The sequence below is a fragment of the Oryzias latipes genome, chromosome 21 (genome assembly GCF_002234675.1).
Source record: "Oryzias latipes chromosome 21, ASM223467v1".
Taxonomy (NCBI): Eukaryota; Metazoa; Chordata; class Actinopteri; order Beloniformes; family Adrianichthyidae; genus Oryzias; species Oryzias latipes.
In genome coordinates this window covers 23,143,259-23,167,457 of record NC_019879.2, presented here as the reverse complement: position 1 = coordinate 23,167,457, position 24,199 = coordinate 23,143,259, and the positions used below count along the sequence as shown (strand labels likewise).

Genomic DNA, 24,199 nt, shown 5'->3' with positions numbered 1-24,199 from the left:
CTTACATTAACTGAGATTCCAGATAGGTAGCTTTTCTGCCTCTACAACTTAAGCTTTCAAGATTAATTTGAGCCACTAATACTATTCTGGTGATGCTCTTTTTTTTTTTTTTAACTCTGTGCTGTCAGTCCTTTAGGGTATCCTTCTGGACTAAGATGATAGTCTTGGAGTCACCAGAGCTAAATCTTTTAAACTGATGTGGGGCCTCGAAAAAGATAGCACAACCGAGGGTGAATATGGATTTCTCAAGTTGAGTGTCAGAACAAAAACATAGATCCACAAATTATCATTATGCTGTACTTGCCATTTAATATTTGACATTATCTTGTGTCTGCAGGCAACCAACACAAGTATGTAATGAACATAAATGTAAAAAAAAGTGATGCACTGGGTCCAAGTACTTCTCGGCATAATCTTTTCATGCATTCTTGCCGTCAAAATGAGGTTTCCAGGCAACCCATGAAGACTGTGAAATCCAAGATATAATGTGTTAATTAGTAAGCATAGAGGTGCTGATGGCAGGATTTCATTCCCCCTCTTTTCTGACAGAACCCAGCTGTTTCCTCATGTCACTAGACTTTGTGCTAAACTGAACTAAAAGTCTCCTGATAGTCACACTCTACAACTAAACCTTCTAAAGAGTCAATCTTCATATCGAAGTCGTAGTCACAGTAAATTACTTGGAGAACCTTTATTGGTTAAACCCTGCCTCAATCATTATTATTATCTTTACATCAAATACATGTTAAAAAAAAGGCTAGAAAAGCTATAAATAATACAAGAAGTCCTTAATGTATTTAGAGAAACTAAAGAATGAGACAAAAAGAGAAAAACTAAATCAAGGATTAATAGGAAATACAAAATTAAACGCATTACTTTTAGCATTTTTTTATATCTTTCCACATACTCAAAAATCACCCAAAGATCACACATAGATTTAGATACACAACTGTTACAGAACCCGCTCTGACCATCTTTTTTCAAAGCGATCCTGGTCTTTTAATTATGCAGTTTTTTTTCCCAAAAAAAAAACCTGTTGTTTTCTGGGACATAGTTTCTGACATAGTTTCTGCAGGAGTTTATTAGAAATTTGCCAACGAGATGTGGGCAGGACCGTTGGCACGGAGCAACCCCGCCCCTCCTTCCTCTCTCTGTGAAAGCTCAGAGCAGGGATCTTAACCTGCCCAGTGCATTTTTTCTATCACAAATATGCCTTTTTCCACACAGCTTATTTTCGTCTTCTCCTGATTTGCAACAGTTTGAATTAGGAATTTGTCAGCACTTTGCGGTTTAATTTGTATAAGTGATGTTTTTGGTCGTGCTTGAGTTGTCCCTTTCCAGTCACTTCAGGCTCATGATAATCATCCACAGGTGTTTTCATTTCTGTTAATTGTCCTCAGACTTAAAGGGTTTGGTTTTCAGTTTGTCATGGTCAAATCATCTGCTCTGCTTTGTCACCCCTTTTTGTTTCTCCATGGCTTTTGTCATGTTTAGGTTTCTATATAAAATGCTTAGGTTTCTGCCACCAGGCCAGGTCTCCCACATTTTCCTGACACAAATATTTACAAATGCAGTTTTAAGTTTAATTTTCAAGATATGTATATTATATATATTTATATGTATATGTATGTGCATGTGTGTGTGTGTGTGGGGGGGGGGGGGGTGCGTGTGTGTGTATATCATCTTCAAAAAAGTGCCACAAGAACATGTTAGACACACAAAAAACAAAATTTTCATCAGACTGTCTCTTTAATGTTTTACTTATTCTTGTCTGATTTTAATCTTGGTTTATTTTTATTATGTAAACATTTCATTGTGTTGAGGTTTATTCATAAAATTTTGAAGTTTCTCACAAATCACAACATTCCGCTTTCTTCACCTGTGATAGATCTTGGTGTCAAAATCGATTCCACTCTAACATTTGATCATCATATATGTCACCCCTCCAAAGTCTCTTTTTTCCACCTCAAAAACATTGCAAAGCTCCTCCCTTCACTCACCCAGTCCGATGCAGAAAAACGAATCCATGCATTTATCTCCTCCAGTCTAGATCTACACAATGCTCTCCTTCTTGGGATTCCTGGCAGGAGCCTGGAAAAGCTCCAGCACATCCAAAACTGCGCTGCTAGGGTCCTGACAAGGAGACGCAAATTTGCCACATCACTCCTGTTCTTCAGTCACTTCACTGGTTACCCATTCGTTCCAGAATTCAATACAAACTCTGTCTCCTCACCTACCAATGTGTCCATGGAACTGCCCCTGCCTACCTCAGTGAGCTCCTTTCCCCGCACGCCACTTCACGATTCCTCCGTTCAAATTTCACACATTGCCTTCATCAACCAAGGACCAGCCTAACCACAATGGGAGACAGAGCCTTTCAAGCTGCTGCCCCTCGACTCTGGAACAATCTTCCACAATCTCTCAGAGCCCCACAAAGCCTTGGCACATTTAAAATAGGCCTAAAAACTGTCCTTTTTAATAATGCTTTTTAGTACTTTTATTGTTGTTTTTTTTGTCTTACTTTGTTCTTATCTTAAACCATTGTAATTCCTGCCTTCATTGTAGCGCTTTGAGATTTTACCCAAAATATAAAGCGCATTCTAAATAAAATGTATTATTATTATTATTATTATTATAAATTATTTAGCAATTTCCTCTGTTTGGATAAACACATTTCTTACATTTCTGCATTGCTAAAGGCTAGTGCAGTTTAAAGTAGCAACAGCTGTGCACCGCTCAAAATTGTTCCCATTTTCAAATTCTGAGTGTATTTATGAACTATCAAAGTTTTAGGATAAACTGTTTTTAATTCAATCTCAGACACCTCATATGGCAAATGGGAATTCCCATAAATGCTCTGTAATACTTTTGCTCTGCTTAGTTTTACCAAGCAGATAATCACTGCTCTTGTTGGGACCAGTGAACCATAGAGGCGAAATGTCACTCTGAGTATGTTATTGTTGTAAGAGATTTAAATACTGTTAAACACAACTAAGAAGAGTTTAGTTTGATGCAGATGTAATTTTGCACAATGTCCAAACAAGAATAGCTGCAGTAACCCATGTGTCTGTGTGTGAGATAAGGGAAACTCTCATAAGGCTCATGGCAACATGCACAGCTCTCAGTGTCTCCATCTCTGCTTTATGTGATGTGACACTTACGACAGTTTTCAGTGCCAACCTGTGTACTTGTCTCTCTCCTCTGGCTCTATTATTAATTCAGAAACCATGTGAGTACATGCCTTCTCTCCTCCTCTGCCGTCTACTAAAAAAATATCTTCGAAAGACGGAAATACAAAAGAGCATAATTAGTCAGGAAGATTTCAGCTATTATTGTAAATGAAGCAGAGCTATCGTCTTACAATGTCTAATTGGTTTTGGATCACAGAAGAACGAGGAACAGCAATGAGTCACTTACCAATGCAAGGGGACATTTAGGTTCCCAGTACTCTGTATTTCCCAAGATAAGGTGGCCTATCATTATACAGTGATTGTGTTAAGAATGGATCTTGGTGATGCATTTCCTGTTGCTGAATAGACTTTTTTAAAGTTCCCTTATAAATGGTGGTTTATTTGTAAGCAACATAAGTGGTACAATAATATATATAATGATTTTGGATTGCACCCAAACTTTGCTAGATCTTTCCTGCTAATGTCAAAGACGTTGTGTAGTTCGATACAATAGATTCAGTCTAAAGCGACTTGGCATGTAGGTAAATAACACATTTTTTGTGGCATTTATGGTCTTCATCCAAATATTTCTCCCAACATTAGTTAAAGATCAGATGACGTGGTTAGTTTAACCAAACTAGAATTGACAACAGCTCAAAGGTGATTCCCCAAATCTGTGTGGGATCAGTAGTTGTCAAGAGATCAAATCAAACAATTTTCTTTGGAGATGAAGAAGATCTTACTCAGCTTTGGAGTCATTTTTCTCAGCATTCCTCCTAAAAATGGTCTGACTTAACCCCCTTCACCCCCTGGACGCTCACACTTACAAGTCATTGGTTCACCAGAAGCCAAACTTTTGACCACTCCAGCTGCTCCTATGGCAGCCCTTCTCCCACCCCGCTGCACTCCTGCATGCCTAAGGTTTCGAACAATAGACTTGAGTAAAAACCATGAAACATGCCGGTACTTTTAATGGTAATCAAGAATCAAAAAGTAATTAAAAAGCAGTAATAAATCTGTCTATAAAAGATATATAAAAATTAAATCTGTATGAAAATCTTTAATGAAAATATAGGCTTTTATGAAAATGAAATCCTTGTGGATTTCTTTTACCATTCACTGTGATGCTCCGAGAGCCTGTTCTTCAGAGCGAGGGGCTGTCAGACCCCTTTATGATGGCTTCGACCCCTGGAGACCTCGTCAGAACCACAAGCTTGTCTTTGCACTCAGGATGTTTAAATTCTAAACCGTTCAGTTTCAATGGTTGCCTTATGGATCAAATGGTGAATTCCTGTCACTTTTGACATGAAAATGCTCATTTTTTAATTTTCCGTGTCATGTATGATTCTACCAACTCTGTTAATTTAATAAAAAAACATCTAAATAACAGCTCAGGTTCTAAAGTCAAATAAAAAAGTACAACTACTGCAATAGCTCACTCACATGAAAAGAACAAATAAATGAAGGAAATAAAAACAACTAAAACAGCTTTTAAAAAGCCACTTACTGCAAAAGCAAATGCATGATCACATATTTTCAATAGAATTTTATAAATATAATCGTGATATATTGTTGTTTTAAATAGTATAGCCATTCATAAAATCTCTCGACTTTCTCCTTTTGTAGTTTTTAATACATTTACCTCACCAGCCACTTTATTAAGTACACCTTGCTAGTTCCGGGTTGGTCCCCTTTCTGTTGCCTTCAGAACTTCCTTAATCCTTTTGTGGCATAGATTCAACAAGGTACTGGAAACATTCGTCAGATAGTTTGGTCCATATTGACAGAATAGCGTCACATGGCCCAATCTCCCATTCCACCACATCTGGAACCAGTCTGGTCATTCTCCTCTGACCTCTGGCATCATTCTGTCCACAGAACTGCAGCTTATGGGTATTTTCTCTGAAAAACCCTAGAGATGGTTGTGGGTGAAAATCCCAGTACCCAGTTTCTAAAATACTCAGACCAGCCCGTCTGGCACCAACAACCATGCCAAATTCAAAATCACCTCTTTTTTCTCCATTCTGATGCTCAAATTGAACTGCAGCAGATCATCTTGACCATGTCTACATGGCTAAATGCATTGAGTTGCTTTCATGTGATCGGCTGATTAGAAATTTACATTAACGAGCAGTTCGAAAGGTGTGTCTAATAAAGTGCCCCGTAAGTGTAGTTAAATATAATTGATGTTTTTAAAATTTAACTGTCCAAAAAATTCACTGTTGAAAATGCAAAGTTAAAAATTTAGGATCAAGCACACAAAACATTTGCATGCCTTCTCTGCACTGTTTTTTGTTTAGACTCACCACCAAGTCTTTATATAATTAACTTTTCCCATATTTTGAACACAAGATTAGGCTTTTAAAGTAACCCAAAAATATAAACAAATGCAGCATATGCCAATGACGTTTCATTGGCTCATTTCTTTCCTTGTTTTTTTCATGATTTATAATTTAATATCCCTTTGAAACTGGTCATTTATTAAATGTACTTCATAAATGTTCTTGCCAAGTAAAATTGCCCTCACATAAAGCATTTTTTAAGAGCTTTCTAGTGGCCAAAGTGTCTACATGAAGCATTGAAACCCACATTTCATTTTGCTCTTTGTTTCTGCATCATGACAGAACAGTGCATCTTTCTTTTGAAGGGCATTCTTCCCTTCTGTCTTCTGCTCTTTGTACAAGCACATGCATGCACATCATGTCAAGTGCTAGGAATGCCAACTTCCTGACAAGTAAATGAAAGGTCCCATCGTTCTTCTCGTTTCTTCCCAGGTGACACCCACTGTCCCCATTCTGTCACCATCAAAAAGCCGAGCAGGATGCAGAGAACCTCAAAAATGGTCCATTATGGGCTGCCAGGGGGAGCGCAGACACCATTAAGGAGTGGTATCAGTTACAAATAATGCATGTCTCTAGTCTCATTCTCATCTCGTGTGAGAGAATCAGGGCAGCACAAAAATATATAAGCAATGCAAGGGACCTTGCAGTCTGAATAACGCCCTCGTGATCACAGGCCAAGGACGTGTACTCACCAGAGAGGCAGCGAATACAAGATGTTGTCGTATACTTCCACTTTAAAGCCATTTAACAGCTGCCTGAACAGCAAAGACATGACTGCATTGTTGATGCTAACAGCTCAGCGCCTTTTGTTTATGATGGGATACAATGACTGCACTGATAAAGTGGATTGATAGGGAAGAGTTCTCATCAGTCTGGACCACCTTGCTGCTGGTGAAACGTGTCTCTTTGGATATCAAGGATGGGAAAAATGGAATTAATCAATACCCCACAGCAGGGCTTGTTTGAATTTCAGCTCATGTTGTAGACAGCAGATTCTATCAGAACATCAAGCACCGCCCCTGAAACATCTATAAAGACAGCGTCAATAAACATAACTAATGAAATTATGTTTAAATACTTCTGTCAGCAGACTGTGAAAAGCGGTATGTCCAGAAAATAGGTTTTACAATTTATATTTATTCACCGTGACAGAATTTGAAAAGAAATTGCTCACTGCTACTTTGTGGCTCATTAAGATTTCCGTCACAGATGGGGATCCGTCCTTTGCTTACCTCGATTTTGCTCCACAAAAAAAGTATTATTTGGCTAACACATTCATGCATGTGACATTTTCAACAGACATGGAGTTAAAATAAATGCCCTTTGCCGAGTCTGAGTGAAGACGAACCTGCTGTTTAATCACCAAAAGAATACATATTTGTGTTTTTTTTAATAATTACTTTACAATTTGAAAGCAAGGCTCATTCCAGTCGTAGGGGTGAGATCTTTTCACTCTTTTAATGTGGGATGCTGGTATGTTGTGAGGCGTATTTTTAATGAGAAAGCTAAACTGCCTTCACATGCAATGATTTTTGTTGAAATGAAACCGCTTCTGCAGATTGTGAATGTCAAACCGGCAACTAAATGTTCCGTGGTACGTCGGCGGCCACAGGCGATGAGATTCACACTTGATGAGCGAGCGATGAGCCTGAGCTGAGCCCCAAACTGGAAGCTGAAATGAATAGAAAGCAAAAGGAATGTGAGCTAAATGACATAAACCTTTACATCCTTTTGATTAAGGATGTCTAGACGCCCACATTTTCCTCCATGTTGTACCCAGTTATCTGAAAGATAACAGCAAGGTTTTGTCATAGTTTAAGCATTGGATTATTTGTCTGGTATTTAATTCCAACTGTGTTGTTTATAAGGGCAAAAATTCCCAGAATACTCCCTGCTTTGCTTTTCTACTTTTAAATAAAAACTTACAGCTCCATCAGCTCTAAGATTAGAAATATCTTCTCAATTTTTTTAAAAAGTAGCTCTGCTTCACCCGGGCCATTAGTGTTTGACTTTCCTCCTGCAGAATGGTTAGATTATGATGCTCACTGCTGAAATTTTAATAGGGAATTTGGGATCAAACACAATTTCCTGTGTTTATTGATGTTGGGAAAGTTTATGACTTCCCTGTAAAAAAAAATGTCGATATATGGGGCTTAGCATCAGAGTCGGGGAGCGAGAAGACAGCAGGATCATGGGAAAATGTGAGGAATCATTGCTCGTAAATAGAGATTTCATGGAAACATGGCATGAACAAGATGTGATAGTTAACTACTCTCTGAGGGGCTCCTGATGATAGTAAGAAATCAGACAGTTGGTGAAGAACGGCACATACCACTGCAGTATTTTGTGGTAAGTGGACTGGTACATCACTCCACAAAGACGAGTTATTCAGGAAAATGTTTTGAAAAATCATTAGAAAGTGCTTGCTGTCGCCTGAGGCACTGAGAAGATAAGATTTCTGTCTACAACTGAGTAGAAGAGAACAGACTGTTAACAAAGATATTTCTAAAACCCTCTAGAACAGTCCCATACCATCATACCGCCACACTTCTCCACTAAACTTCACAGCTTCTACCAACCAGTCAATCCATCCAAATGGAAAAGGTCTGAGTTTAGCTTTTTGAGGTTCAATAAAAATGTAAGTATGTATTATTTATGTGGATATTAAGAGAGATTCATTGAAACTCTTGGCAGCACAGCACAGGCCACAGTCTTTAATTCCAGCCTTTGCAATAAAAGATAATGAAGCATTTTACAGACACTTTAGATGCGACATTGAGATACACAAGTACAGCCTCTGGATATGAGTCTCATCATCCACTGCAGTCCTATCACCTATTTCAGGTTCTATGGGGATCTAAACAATGTCTTTCTGAATTCCACCATCTAAAGGTCTTTAAATGTATTGTTACTTTTGAATTAAGCAACACCGTCATTGCAGATGGAAACTGAACCAGAATACACATTAATTAGACTGAGGGGCGTTTGTCTTGCTTTTATTTAGTGCGGTCATGCAATTAATTTTTTTGAGCGATTAATTAATTATGACCTGCATTTAAATAATCATATTAATTTATTTTTAATTTAATCCATTAATTGCTATGACAACCCTCATATGGAGGTATTTTCATACATTTGTGACATTGTGGCACAGTAAAAGATAAAAAATACCATTTAAAAAGTGGCTTTATTAAAACAGGCTTTCAACCTTTACTTTTACACCACCAAGTGAGATTTATTTTCAATCTCAAACAATTGAAAAAAAAATCAAAACCCAGTCCCCAGGTCCAGAGTTCTCTATAATTTATCACATCCAAAACTGTAGGAACACTTTTCTGAGCAATCCTGAAACTTCTTTTTAATACTATGTTGACGTATCTCATTCCAAAATTTTCAACAGGTCAGTAGCAAAAATTAGTGATTTTATTGTTTCCTTTAACCTGTTTGGTGAATTTGATCTTTTGAAGAGTGGGATGCAGCAGAGGATTATTAATTTTCGTAAGTGACCGTGGAATAAAAAGGGTAAAAGGATATTCCCCCTCAAGGAGTCCATCATCAAAAACGAATTAACTTTGCATTAGCAGCTGTTCTTTCTAAGAAAGTCCTTTGATGTGTGTACCAACATGTTGCTCTTCTTTTATAAGTCTGTTGTGGCGAGTGCTGTCTTCTATGGGGTGGCAGTATGACCACAAGGGATTGCAATCGGTTGGACAAACTGATAAAGAGGTGTGCATCTGTGATCGGGAGGAGGGTGGACTCTGTGGGAACTGTGCTACAGAAGAGGATGAGGGCCTTAACTCAAAGCATCCTGGACAATCCCAGACATCCCTTGCACAACACGATGTCTGGACAGAGGAGCACACGGAGTAATAGGCTCCTTTCACTGCGCTGCAGGACAGAGTGCTTGAAGAACTCATTTGTCCCTTTGGCTATCAGGCTGTTTAATGAACCTGCCTGAAATGAACTGATATTTTATTTTGTGAACTGTCATTTTACTGTTGTTTATTGTGTGTGGTTGTGTGTGTTTTGCTGCCGGACACCTGAATTTCTCCTTTCGGAGATTAATTAAGTATCTATCTGTCTGTCTGTCTGTCTGTCTGTCTGTCTGTCTGTCTGTCTAATTCATTGGGATTAGCGCGATAATTTGACATCCCTACTTTTATTAAATAAAAATATTACATTATCCTCCTGTGTATAACTTGGAGTTTCACATCAACCCTTAAGTTAACGTATATGCTTACGTTATTGCTAACACATGCATTTATCATGAAACTACTACTGCAGGGTTGGTTCCTTTTGCTGAATTGGAGAGTTCTGTGATTGCTTACACAACATAGTAGAATTGTTTAAAACTAAGTTTAGATCATCTTACTTTTTATAGTTTAAGTTTAAGTTTAAGTCTCAAAGGAAGATAAAACCCTTCCTCGGGTGAATTTTGAACTATATTCCATCTGAGAAGATAAAGACACTCATTTTGACATATTTTGTCCTTGGTGAAAGCAGCAGGAAGGCTGATAAAATGCAATAAAAGACTCTGGCTTTTGGTACATGACTTTAAAGGTTATTTCTTTCTTTCTTTGAAGGTTGTAAATTTATATTTCATCTGAAAGGCTGTGAGCTTAATGTTTTTCCTGACAGGACACAATGCCAGGAGTACATTGTATATCGAAATAACACATTTCAAGCTGGGTAGAGACCATTTTCTAAAGCTTTCAGCAATTTAATCCACAACAGAAATGTCAGGCATAGGTCAGTTTTGCAGAGGGTTGAATGTAATCATGATTTATTGCTTTTTACTTTGCATACTCTCAAATCTATTCTTCAATCCGTTCATCAATTTTTAATCATTCATTTCTAGGATTTTTAATTTTTGAAACTCCAGAGATATGAAGCTAATTTCACCTTGATATTCATTTTAATATAAATAGACAAAAAATATTATTTCAGCCATATCCAAGGATTAGCTTGAAGACACACTCCAATAAGAGTCATGTTTTGGTGTTTTTACGTGTTCTTGTGGCATTTTTCTGATGATGGACAAAATACATTTCTAAAAACTTCTTTATTCAAATTGTTGTAAATCAGAAGTAGAGGTAAAAATGCCGTTTGAAATAGAGCGCATTTGTGATGTAGAAAATACGCTCCCTGAGCTTTCAGCAATGGGGACAGGAATAGGGGGTGGGCTTGCTCTGCGCTGAAGGATCCCGCCCACAATTTAGAAGTTACTTTTTAATGAACTGCTTGGACTTTTGTCAAGTTTTCAAAACTTTTCCGAGTGGTCATTGTTGTCAGAAGTCAGAGTTCTGTCTCCCTCTCTGCTCACCAGCGGGAACAGTCTCCAGAGTTCTGAATGCACTTAATTTCCCAGCAACCCCAGAGCATAGTTTCTGGATGCCACATACCTGACTCTCATTTGCAATCACTAACCTTACACTTAAGCACTGCACTGAGCCTCACTCAGTGCGGAGTATTGCTTGTACCACTATGCCTGCATTACCGAGCGTTGTATTTGGACCTGATCTTCTGATTTCCTGACGCTGTTTTGTCTCTGATTCCATTTGCCTGCTGCCTACCCCATATTTCGCCTGGATCCTGCCTACTCCTGTTTCTTCTCTGATGCTCCCATGCTTGTTATTGACCCCTGACCCTGATTTAGCTTTGTGGACTTTTAGCTGAGCTAATAAACCTGCTGCATTTTTAACCAGCCATCTGCCTGTTCTTGTGACAATTGTTATCATTTAAGACATTCGTCTCTGAGAATCCTGGGTAGTTAGTGGTTCCACTTCCAGCTGAGTCTGCTGGTTACCACTCAGGGCTGACAGGAACTGTCACCAGCTGTGCTGCTGGGATCATGTCGCCCCATTGAGGACAACAGAACCTGCCTCCTCTTTAGACCTGTTAGTCGTTTTTACAACATTCAGCACCTCCTGCTTCTCACCTCCTGAGAATAACACCTTTAATGCCATCCACCATAATTTTATCCTGCTGACACATCCAAGGAGAGTGCATGCCACACACATGCGCGCACTACCACCAGTAGAAAGTAGAAAATGTCTCATTTCAAGCTCCAACAAAAAGACGTCAATTCAGTTCCCATTTTTTTCTGATACAGACATCACCATGTTAGAACCAGAAATCGTCAGTAAGCAGTGATTGGTCTGAGAGTCCTTTTCTCATATACATTTCATAACAGAGTGAGTGGGCCATCATCCAGAGAAAAAGACTTGTTTTCGGCTCCGACAAAATGAAGTAAATTCAATCGCCATTTTATTTGCGATAAAAATGAGGTCTTGTTGGAGCCAGATTTTGTCAGTAAGCAGTGATTGGTTTAAGTCGATTTGAGTCAACATTTCTATGGCAACCCCTCTGTGAGTGAGCACACCCATTCCACTTGAAAGCAAGCTCAGGAGAATCTGTTCAACGTTTTGGTTGTTCAACGGGAGACCACATATTTTTCTTGAGGCGTCTGATTGGCCAGTTTATAACTTAACCTTTGTGCTATCTTAGATGACCCCCCCCTGACATTGACGTGTTATCCCTACCATGATCAGCCTGTTCAGCCACTGTTCAGCCACTGCGGCTCTGGGTGGGGACCTGCATCACCGCTTAGCTGTGGTGGAGTGGTCCCCGCCTGTGATGTTGCATTTGGCTGTCTATGCGGCTGTTCACAGGGGGGGAGGTTCCAATTACTAGCGTTTCCCGCATCATGTTTTTGTGCTCAGCATATGTTTTACAGCCTATTTTTCATTGTCATTTCCCATCAGTTAGAGAGTGGGAGGTGTGAAAGGCGTGGGGGGCTAGGTACGGGGAGGGGGGCCCTATTATTTATTTATTTATTTATTTATTTATTTATTAATGCTTGCTTGTTTTTATATCTTGTATTTTAATGTAAAGCACTTTGTGTTATATTTTTATATGAAAAGTGATTTATAAATAAAGTTTGATTTGATTTGATGACAAAGGTGGATAAATAAACTAAACTAAACTAAACTAAAACTAAACTAAATGTGGAAAGATTTCATGTAATCCATGGACACAAGTAAGGTTCACAAATCATTTAAATAAAAAGGTTCAGAGCACTGTCTAGTGGGTCTAGATGACCCAACTCCCAATGTTAAAGTGCCTAGGATAGCACAAGGGTTACCAAAGCTTGCACAACAGAAAAAGTATGAAAAAATTAGGGTTTGCAAGAACATGTTAAAAAAAGGTAGAAGAGCAACAACCATTATTCTGACCAATATAATGACTGAGTAATGGCTGCTTATTTCTCAATAGAAAACTATGGAACTTCTTTGAGCCAACTTCCTGTTTGGAAAACCGGGGGACACCTTGGTGTTCCAATCAGGTACTCCCTGTTTGGAACTCTCCAGTTTTCATTTACAGTTTACTGCAGGGGATGTCTCAACACATTACACTAATTTAAAATCTCTCCATTTGCTCACCATAACATTGAGAAAAAACAATGTAGGTTCTGCTAACTGCTTATGAATGGTTTTATGGTCTTGGGCCTTCATGTGTATTTTTAGATTTAGTAGCATATCTTTTTTTTTTTTTTTATCCAGGCAAAAATTTTCAACCATAATTTGGACGATACATACCTTTAAGCTTGTGATAAAAAAAAAAAAAGTATTTCAACAATACAAATGTTATTGTATTTTACTGCACATTTTCAATCATTTTTGCACTCCGCACAAAAGCAACCATTATACAATCTTGAACTTTGGATGAGGTTAAAACTTGAAAACATTTCTTCCACAATGTCAAAACTCTTGCTGTTTCTCTGAAATTAGATTTACCATTGCAGAATAAATGTGTCTGCTAGTGCTGCACGTTTTTCTTTCTTCTTCTTGAACTCTCTTTGAGGCAGCATGGATGAAAAGCACACTCATGGTGCTTTCTTCCAAACACACACCATTGTCCTTGACCGCTGCAATAAAACTGATGTTCTCTCAGCAGAAAAAAAATTTTTTTGCACCAAATCCTTAAAAAATGACATCAAGCTGAAATTATCTGTTGGGGAAAAAGAGATGATCAGTGTGCTGCCTTTATCCTTTCTCAACGTCGGCACAGATGAGGAATGTCAGGAGAAGAAGTTGTGAAGCCAAGGACGAAGAGTGTAGTGTCTTCTTGTGGTGAAGACATAGGCCCATCAAGTGAAAAACACAACACATACTGTATAAAAGGTAGACTGACAAGTGGAATCAGCAGCGTGATTAATGTGACAACCCTTAAGAAAAGGTTATGGATCCAGAGGGAGCTCTAATGTCTGAAAGACATGGAGGAGAAACAAAGTCCAGAAAAGGGCTCGACTCAAGAGAGGTGATAAATTACAGGAGTAGTTCACTCCTGTGCTTTTTTTATACTGTGTCTCCTATATACATTCTTCTCCATTTAATATATAGCTTCAGTGTGAAGAAACGCATGCTAATATTGCAATTTATTTTAGTTAGTTTAAAAGTGACTCCAGCATTGCTGCAATACTCTTTCCAGGAAATTATATTCTGACAGGTTGCTATGACTCTTCTCATTATAACTGGCATATATTTATTGTGGCTGAGCAAAATAAATCCGCATATTAATATGAAAATGTCAAAATATTAAACGTAACAGTTGTGCAAGAAATTATGCTTTTTATTTTCTATTCTATGGAACTGTTTTTTTATGTTTTCTGCTTATAAATCTTGCTGAATTCGCACAGGATGGAAACAGAACTGAGGTCTTGAATACTTGTGACAGTCTTTGGAAAAACATTAGACCCAGAAATTTTAAAATAGTGTAACTGTATAATGAAGAATTAATTTTTAACACATTTTTATGTTTGTTTTTTCAAAACAGCAAGTAGTTATTTAATGAATAGCATAAGATGACACCATAAAGTTTCAAAAAAATGTTTCCGCTTAAAGTGTTTTTGAGATGGTACGGAAGCAGCCATTTCGAAATGAGCAGGAAAAGCCCTTCTGCTGCCTCTAGTGGAATGAAGATGAACTGCAAGGCAAAAACATGGGCCAAGTTATATAACATAGTTACATACAATGTTTTTTGAGAAAAGTTTTCATCACACTAATCAGAACAGCCCCTCAGAAATGCATGTATCAAGTATGCTACAGATGAGTGTTAAAGAGCCAACCATGATAAATTTTACGTGTGTATTTTCTTTATCTTCTTTGAGACATCATGAGCTCTGGCTGAAAGTACAGTGTTGCTTTTAGCAGCCTACTATTAAGGGAAAGCAGTGGGCTGATTTGGTGTCAGTGGAACTAATTACAGGTAATTAGAAGTCAAACATCTTGAAGAGACAGAATAAAACAAGGTAAATTGTCTGTCTTAATGATGGGTTTAGGGGATGTATGGTGTCGTTTATGGCAAGAGAGGCACAGGTTTTTCTTTTATTTAGCCAAGCCAGTATTGCATGTTAAATGCTAGGACTGTCAGTCGTTTAAAAGCTGGGCTGACACCCCAGCCTGTGGGTCATTGTGTAGCAATCAAGAGAAGGATGCAGTTGCAGAAGCAAATCCTGTCATAAATCAAACATTTAAGAAGAGGCATAGACTCCAGAACCAACACTGCGTACAAAAAAAATGGAGAGTTAAAGAAATGAATTGGACATATGAGTATATTGGCCATTTTGCCAGGACTCTCTGGTACTCAGCATTCTCAAGTGAGGAGTAAATCTGATTTCAAAACTCAGCTGTTGAAACATGCTTTAAATGTTCTAGGTGAGAGTGAAGGGCGGTGCTATTTGTTAAATAGTTATTGCTTATGAATTAGTGCTTTATAACCAGTGTAACAAGGCTGGATAGGGCATTTGAGTTTACCTAACATACAACAATGTAACCAAAATGAAAGTTTGTTCCCATTATCTGGCTTGATTTCCAGACAAGAACAAAGGGTTTGCAACTGTTGCATCCAAAAAGAACATACTTTCCTTTTGCAGATGACATTGTCCTGTAGGCTTCAATGACTTGATTCTTCAACCAATTTGAGCGTGGTGGTTGTAAAGTTGAAATGTGTATTCTTAGGACAGGGGTGTCAAAGTCATTTTCACTGAGGGCCACATCAGCATAGTGGCTGTCCTCAAAGGGGCCAGATATAACTTATACGTGTAACTAAATGTAATAAAAAAATAAATGTAACTACTCCTTAATGTTAAATAACTCATTATTTGTTTATTATAACTTTATAAAGTGACAATTAAAATTACAAAGAAAACATATGTTTGCTTGTCACTACAGGATAAATCCTTTTAAATTTTGTCCGAAATTTGCAACACTTTTGTTATTGCTCCCATTTTTTAGATGTGAAACATTTTTCACATACACAAAATAACCAGTTCTCTGAAATATTGTTCACAAATCTGTCTAAATCTGTGATAGTGAGCACTTCTCCTTTGCCAAGACAATCCATCCCACCTCGCAGGTGTGCCATATCAAGATGCTGATTAGACAGCATGATTATTGCACAGGTGTGCCTTAGACTGGCCACATGAAAAGGTCAGTTGTATCACACAGCACAATGCCACAGATGTCGCAAGTTTTGAGGGAGCGTGCAATTGGCATGCTGATAGCAGGAATGTCCACCAGAGCTGTTGCTAGGGAATTGAATGTCCATTTCTCCACCATAAGCCGTCTCCAAAGGCGTTTCCGAGAATTTGGCAGCACATCCAACCGGCCTCACAACCGCAGACCACGTGTAACCACACCAGTCCAAGACCTCCACATCCAACATGTCCACCTCCAAGATCATCTGAGACCAGCCACTCGGACAGCTGCTGAAACAATCGGTTTGCATAACCACAGAATTTCTGCACAAACTGTCAGAAACCGTCTCAGGGAAGCTCATCTGCATGCTTATCGTCCTCATCGAGGTCTCGACCTCACTCCAGTTCGTCGTCGTAACCGACTTGAGTGGGCAAATGCTCACATGCGATGGCGTCTGGCACATTGGAGAGGTGTTCTCTTCACGGATGAATCCCGGTTTACACTGTTCAGATGTACACAGATGTACACTGGGCAGATGGCAGACAGCGTGTGTGGCGTCGTGTGGGTGAGCGGTTTTCTGATGTCAATGTTGTGGATCGAGTAGCCCATGGTGGTGGTGGGGTTATGGTATGGGCAGGCATATGTTATGGGCGAAGAACACAGGTGCATTTCAGTGATGGCATTTTAAATGCACAGAGATACCGTGATGAGATCCCGGGGCCCATTGTTGTGCCGTACATCCAACAACATCACCTCATGTTGCAGCATGATAATGTACGGCCCCATGTTGCAAGGATCTGTACACAATTCTTGGAAGCTGAAAACATCCCAGTTCTTGCATGGCCAGCATTCTCAACGGACATGTCACCCATTGAGCATGTTTGGGATGCTCTGGATCGGCGTATACGACAACGTGTTCCAGTTCCTGCCGATATCCAGTTACTTCATAAAGTCATTGAAGAAGAGTGGACCAACATTCCACAGGCCACAATAGACAACCTGATCAACTCTATGCGAAGGAGATGTGTTGCACTTCATGAGGCAAATAGTGGTCAGACCAGATACTGACTGGTTGTCTGAGTCCCCTGACCCCCTCAATAAAACAAAACTGAAGATTTCAGAGTGGCCTTTTCTTGTGGCCAGTCTAAGGCACACCTGTGCAATGATCATGCTGTCTAATCAGCATCTTGATATGGCACACCTGTGAAGTGGGATGGATTGTCTTGGTAAAGGAGAAGTGCTCACTATCACAGATTTAGACAGATTTGTGAACAATATTTCAGAGAACTGGTTATTTTGTGTATGTGGAAAATGTTTCACATCTTTGAGTTCATAACATAAAAAATGGGAGCAATAACAAAAGTGTTGCGTTTATATTTTTGGTCAGTGTATATTGTTGTTTTTTTTAAAGAAAAAAACAAAGTAATTTAATGTTGTGCTATACACTTCCTCTCAAAAAAAATGCAGCACATGTTTGGAATCTCTTATTTGGTCTTTATCGATCAACTTCGTTAACGCTGCACAACCCTGCTCCACAGGATTTGATGCATGGATTGATGGATACATTTGTGGATGAGTGGTTTGATGATATGCTAAGGCAAGGAAAGAAGTATAAATGGATGGATTTTCTGCATTATTTCTGCAGTATTTTAATAATAAATAATAATGGATTGGATTTATCTGCGCTTTTCAAGACACCCAAAGCGCTTACATTGTGTCCATTATTCATTCACTCCTCATTCATACTTGGTGATGGTAAGCTATGGTTGTAGCCACAGCTGCCCTGGGGCAGACTGACAGAGGCGTGGCTGCCATTTCACGCCTACGGCCCCTCTGACCATCACCGGGATCATTCATACACATCCACACACCAGTGGAGCCACACTGGAGGCAAGGAGGGTGAAGTGTCTTGCCCAAGGACACAACGACATTTTGGCTGGTGGGAGCGGGGATCGAACCGCCAACCCTTCGATCATTGGACGACCCGCTCAACCACCTGAGCCACTGTCGCCCTTTATATTTAGGTTAGTTGTTGTTCTAAAACACTTCGCTTTGCTACATTTAATTTTTCATCTGTCAAACATTTGACACTCACACTTATTGACCCCTCACAGATCCATTATTGGCATCTTTTTAAATGACATTTAGCCCAATGACATGTCCCTCTGTCTTCCCCCCTAAGCTTTACTCCTCAGCTCTGCTGGAGCTTCCATTTTATCCATATTTTAAAATTCCTCCTCAGTTAAATGGCCCTTGTTTTAAGTTGCGCTCCAGTGAAGTGATGCTGCTGGTGCTTCTTTAGTGAGGGGTATTCCAGGACAAAATGAGCTGAAAGATTCCTCCTATTCATTATTGATCCACGATAAACCAGGCTTTGCAGAGCAAGTGTCCGTGAAAAAAAAAAAAAAAAAAGTTGTACAAAATCTTGGCAAACATTTGTTTGTTTTCCAAAAATAAACCGAGCATTCATTCAAGAACTGTAAAACTTTTTTTGAAATAAAATTTATTTCCTTTTTTAGAACTGAAATCAACGTAAAGCTTAAATTAGTAACAACAAAGAGAAAGCAGTGGGCATCTGCCCCATTCCATTTGGACCGCCATCTGTATTACTCAGGGAATGCCTGCTGAAGACAGTTCTGCAGAGCCGCTGATCCTGATGCATTTTGACACTGATGGTTCGCAAAGCTGACCTTTAGGCTGTGGAGTGCTCTCGAACAACAGTTGTCTGTCCGTCCCCCAGTCTAATGAGGATGTATCCCCAGCCAGCAACCCCAGCATGTAGCTGCTGCTTGCAGCTTTCTTTTTAATCACATCTTCTTGTGTTGTTCCTTCTGGAATACATCTCATCAGTGACATTTATTGCAGAAATAATCTATTTCATTAACTCTCATACCTCAAGAGTTCTTGTTTTTTCTTTTTGTTTAATAAAATGTTGATGGTGGGATGCCATAGAAAATGTATTGCACATTTGCATTTTTGCACATCTGTTTTCATCATGTATCATTTCAAACAAACTCGGGAGGCTGTAAAGTTTTTAGTTTTTTGAGATTCTTCCTCAAAGCTTTCCTGATGACAGCTTTAGACTCGGGGAGTGGCGCTCTCCAGCTGCTCGTGCTGCTCTCTAGTGGTGTTTGCATTCTCAAATATTTACATGACAAACACAAAGAACCTCACTGTGGGGCAAGTGTTCCTGACAAAAACCTGACCACTCTGTTTTGGATCAAAAAAGATGCCATCAGTGAAGGTCAGCATTTATATGCAGGGCAACTGCTTGTGTTGCAACTTGAGAGTGAAGAGTGGTGCTGCTTATTGCATAGTTATGACTTCCGAATATGCAGTTTGCTTGATTTGTGCATAAAATGATGTTGCGATTTGTTGCAGCATAAACACAGTCCTATAATCCTTTAAGTTTAAGCTAATCTCCATATATTTCATTGTTTTTCTGATGCTAAAAGCAAGAAAATGAAACCAAAAGTTCTGTTTTTGTGTCCTATAGATTAGCATTCATCCTAAAAAATATTTTGTTTTGTTTTTATTTTTTTGCACTTTTTTTGCATCTGGATAGTGTTTTATACTATCATAGTATTTGGACAAAATCAATCCTTTCTAAAACCAAAGAATTTACTTAAAGACCTTCTCCAATTATCTTTTATGTATAACATAAAAACATTCTCAGTGGTCTTTTAATTGTGATTATGCCGTCTTTAACCAAATTAAAAAAAAAATTAAAAAAATTAGGACATATTTTATGCAGAGCGGCAGTTGTTTAAATTCACCTCTGAGTTCTTGGTCAGACCATTGGATCAATTGACGCGGAGCAACCCCGCCCCCTCTTCACCTGACTATTGCTGAGAGCTCTCTGTTTCCTGCAAGCTTACATCCCCAACCTAACAATACTGGTGCAGCTAAAATGGCAAACAATATCGGAACTATCCAGCCGTACAGTTTTGAGCCAGATGCCAGCCCCGACGAGGAAAACAAACACATTAATGGATCTAGTTGTCTACTAGTGGATGCATCAGAAGGAAGTGGGGGTTGTGGCCCTCCCTGCATATTTTCAAATTGCATTTTTTCATCTTCATTTTCTTATATGTCCTCCATCATGAGTAAAATGTCACAAAAACATGTTAAAAACACAAAAAGCTATTTAAATTAGAGTGGGATTTTACACTCATCTCATCAAGGAGACGTTCAGTTTTCCAATTAGTTCAACCTTGAAGTTTTATACAGTGACTGAACTCTCCATCTGTCAGCACAGTGCAGGGCAGCCCTCTGTGATGGTGATGCCCTCACAGCTCTCTGACTTTGTTTGTTTTGTCTGCAGGAACTTCTACTACATCACCATGCTGCGAGACCCGGTATCCCGCTACCTGAGCGAGTGGAAGCACGTCCAGAGAGGAGCCACATGGAAGACTGCCCTTCACATGTGTGACGGGCGCTCGCCCACGCAGGATGAGCTGCCCACCTGCTACAGCGGCGATGACTGGTCCGGTGTCACGCTGACAGAGTTCATGAACTGCCCGTCAAACCTGGCCAGCAACCGTCAGGTCCGCATGCTGGCTGACTTGAGTCTGGTTGGTTGCTACAACCTGTCCTCTATGAACGAGAGCCAGCGCAACCACATCCTTTTAAGCAGCGCCATGAGCAACTTGAAGAACATGGCTTTTTATGGCCTGACTGAGTTTCAGCGCAAGACGCAGTACATGTTCGAGCGGACGTTCAGCCTGCGGTTCATCTCTGCCTTCACGCAGATCAACAGCACAAGAGCTGCCAACGTGGACCTCAGCGAGCTCGTGCGCAAACGCATCGAGGACCTCAACTTCCTGGACGTGCAGCTGTATGAATATGCAAAGGACCTGTTCCTCCAGCGGTTCCAGTTCACCCGACAGAGGGAGCATCAGGAGGTGCGGTTGAAGAGACGTGAGGAGAGGCGTTGGCTGCGGGAGCAAAAAGATCAGAGCTGGCCGTGGTCGCCAAAACACAAAGGGAGGGCAAACCGAGGCGGGACGGGGGGAGGAGACTTTGAGAAGGAACCGGAAAGGAACTTACCCAGCACCACTGAAGATTACACGAGCCAAGTGGCTCGCTGGTAAGACCTGATCAAAGAAGGAGAGTTTTACAGACATTTTGTTCAACACGCTTTGACTCTCTTTATGTAACACCATCGATATGTGTCCTGCATCTATCTGTCAGCTTCAGTGTGATTCAAGTACTCTGCTATCTCGTCATTGAAGAAGAAAAAAAAAAGCCAAGTCTGTTTGTCTCAGAGTTCCCTTAGGTGTCTTAAATCTTTAAATGCTGTCTATGTTTTATTCTTGCCTTGTTTTTTATTTACTGAACTAAAAAAAAGGTATATTAAGGTGAAAGAAAAACAAAAAAAAGGTCATATAAATGTAGAGTTTTTACAGAAAGTTGTTGAAGTCAGAAATGATCAGACTGTTCTTATGTCATATTGTTTTGTCAGGCTCTCATGAGTATCGTATCATTTTTAGAATGTCATTTTTAACACAAACTGGAAGTGTAAACTCAAACCTGATTTCAGTTCAACCTAATTCGAAAGATAGTTTGATTGTGACTGAAACAGCACGCAAAATGAAGCATAAGCTAATAAAAACAAGGTGTATTTATTTAAAGACATATTTAATTTACCCGACCTCCACTGCTGCAGGTTCATAAAGGACTCTGTCATCTCTTCAAAAGACAACACTTCAAAATATGATGTTTGCTGTCAGAGTTTAATATTGCAGCAGCTGCAGCAGCAGCAGCATTGACGTATCAACATCAAAACACACCTTGTGTAGATCTCAGAGGGGTTTCTCACAGATCACAGTGTTTGACACCACGATAAGACGGTAGATTTCCAGAGAACACGCTTCATGAAATCTGAACGCGTGGAACGAAAGTTTCCAAGTTTGACAACACTAAATCATCAACAGTATATACAATAAAGTAGTATTTCCATAAAACAGTCGGAAAATCTTGTTTTTTTCACCGAATTTTCTTGATGTTAAAGGGTTCCATAGGTCCTGTCATTTTATCAGCACTGATTTAAAACAGTCAAACACTATTTCCACAGGTTTGACAGCTTTTTCTTCATGAAGGGGAAAGAAGCAGAAAGATGTTTTCTTCTGATGAAAACAGTACGGTGATATGCACATGAACCAGCAGGGTACCCAATATTTTCTCAGTCAAAGCATCATGTTGTTTGCATGTGGTGCTCCCATTATGCTGTAATTTCTGATCAGAATCGATCAATCTTTCCCTGAATGGCAGTTAATTGACAAAGAGTGCAGATGCCAAAGTGTGTCAGCATGACCGCTACGTTTCCTGACTGCGAATGAGATGATCAGCAGTCAGTTCCCCGCGCCACACTGACCGTTTCTTTTCCACGTTCGACGGGCTGACGGAGCTGCAGACTGCTCCAGAGTCAGTCCAGACTCAAAGAGACGCCTAAGAAGGCAGAAACGTCCCTCTGCTTTATGAATTGAAGCCTTCCGCAAACCTGATTTTATCTGAACAAACATCAGTAGCTGAGCTGCTTAAATGTCTATTACCTCATGTTTACTCAAGACACATGCAAATCAAATGATGTGTTCACTTTGTGTGAATCCACTTTTTACAATTCTGTTCAAACTTTTTCTGTGACTGAAATACCTCAGGTGTAAAAATGTTACCACATTTCGTTGTGTCTGTAAATCAGCGTGTTGTTCAACACATCTGTCTGTTAGGACGCAATAGAGTTTTTTTTTTCTTTTCAGTTAGTCAAGTATTTGAATAAATGAATAGATGGCAGACAAAAATGAAAGGTGTTGGAGGACATGTTGTTGCACTTTTATTTAATTTTTTTTTATCTGCATCTAAATGGGATTATTTTTGTATCCAAAACTTGCAGGAAAATGTAACAAAGATCAGTTTTTTGCTCTAAAAATGTATATGGGTGGAAAAGAGTAGTTCAAAATATTCAATTTAGCACCGTTAATTAATTAAACATTTACTTTTTTTCCAAATTACTAAAGTATAATTTTTCTTTTATTTAAAAAACAAACAACATTGTGTTGTTCCAACCATAATTGGTAACTTTTTAACATTACGTTCTCCACTAGAACAGCTGGAAATCTTGTAAAATATGAACTCAATCATTGTTCATTGGTCATACAGATTTAAGAGGTTTAGGGGCCATCACGATGAGGAATATTTATCTCTGCTCTCACTTTTAAATACTGACTTTGAGTTTTAGGGGGGAAAAAATCAATTAACGGTCCAAATACAATCTTTTTCTTTTCAATTGTCAAAGGTTTTCCTGCCTTTCTGTCAAATTTCTGCCATGTTTCAAAGCTCTGAACACATCGCTGACAGAAGTTCACATAAAAATACTAATTTCCTTAATCTAACCATGAGGCAGAAACCCCTAATTGTATTTTCCATCTTTTTTTTTTCTTGAAACATTTTCCTGATCCTGATGTCATTTTCATTGGTAGTTTTAGTTTCCATAAGCACTTTATGATTATTTTTTGTCAGTAAAAAGGCTCCTTTAATGGTAAACATCTGATGCTGTGTTTTCATTTTCTATTTCATTTGTAATGATGTCTTTATTTTGTTGTAAGATCTTTTTTTCAGTGGATTAAGAACAAATCTATCTTTAAAATTCAAAAGGAGTGTGATTAAACAAAGGACTTACCACCAATAGAGTGGTGTACTTAAAGAAACACTTTACCTGACTAAATTATGAGATTTACTTTTATGAACTGTACCATGTTTTTCTCTCAAAGATTATGATTTATCTTCTCTATTTAAATTGTTCTAACTGCTGCTGAGGTATGGCTTTGCCTGACATTTGTTAAGTATAATTCAAGAGAGTGTGTAAAAAAAATTCTGTGTACATATTGGACGTCTTGTATTTAAAAAACTTACAAGGATTTTGCTGTCTTATATCTATTCTACCATTTTTCTTGTCAGAACCGGGGCCAAAAAAGCAAGTTCTGCTTAACACAACAAAAATAAATGCACTGAATGGCCATGAAATGATGAAGCGTCCTGTCTTTACAATCATGAGGGGTGGGTATGCAAGAATCTATCAAGCCATCATGTAGACAGAGAAACTAAATGGATCAATGCGGATGGCAAATAGAAACATAACACAAAAAGATGGCTACAGAAAATCATCATTTTTTCCCCTGTTTATTAACTTTAAAGCATCAAGTGTTTATGA

General features: G+C 38.9%; 1 protein-coding gene across 1 annotated transcript in view; it reads left to right on the top strand.

Annotated features, from left to right (window-relative positions):
• Window positions 1–24,003, top strand: part of hs6st3 (heparan sulfate 6-O-sulfotransferase 3) — a 97,576-nt gene extending 73,573 nt beyond the window's left edge. Inside the window, exon 3 of the mRNA XM_023951028.1 lies at window positions 20,315–24,003. Within this exon, the coding sequence (XP_023806796.1) occupies window positions 20,315–21,083 (769 nt within the window). The 3' untranslated portion in view covers window positions 21,084–24,003. The remainder of the gene's footprint in view (window positions 1–20,314) is intronic.
• Window positions 24,004–24,199: the final 196 nt, after the last annotated feature.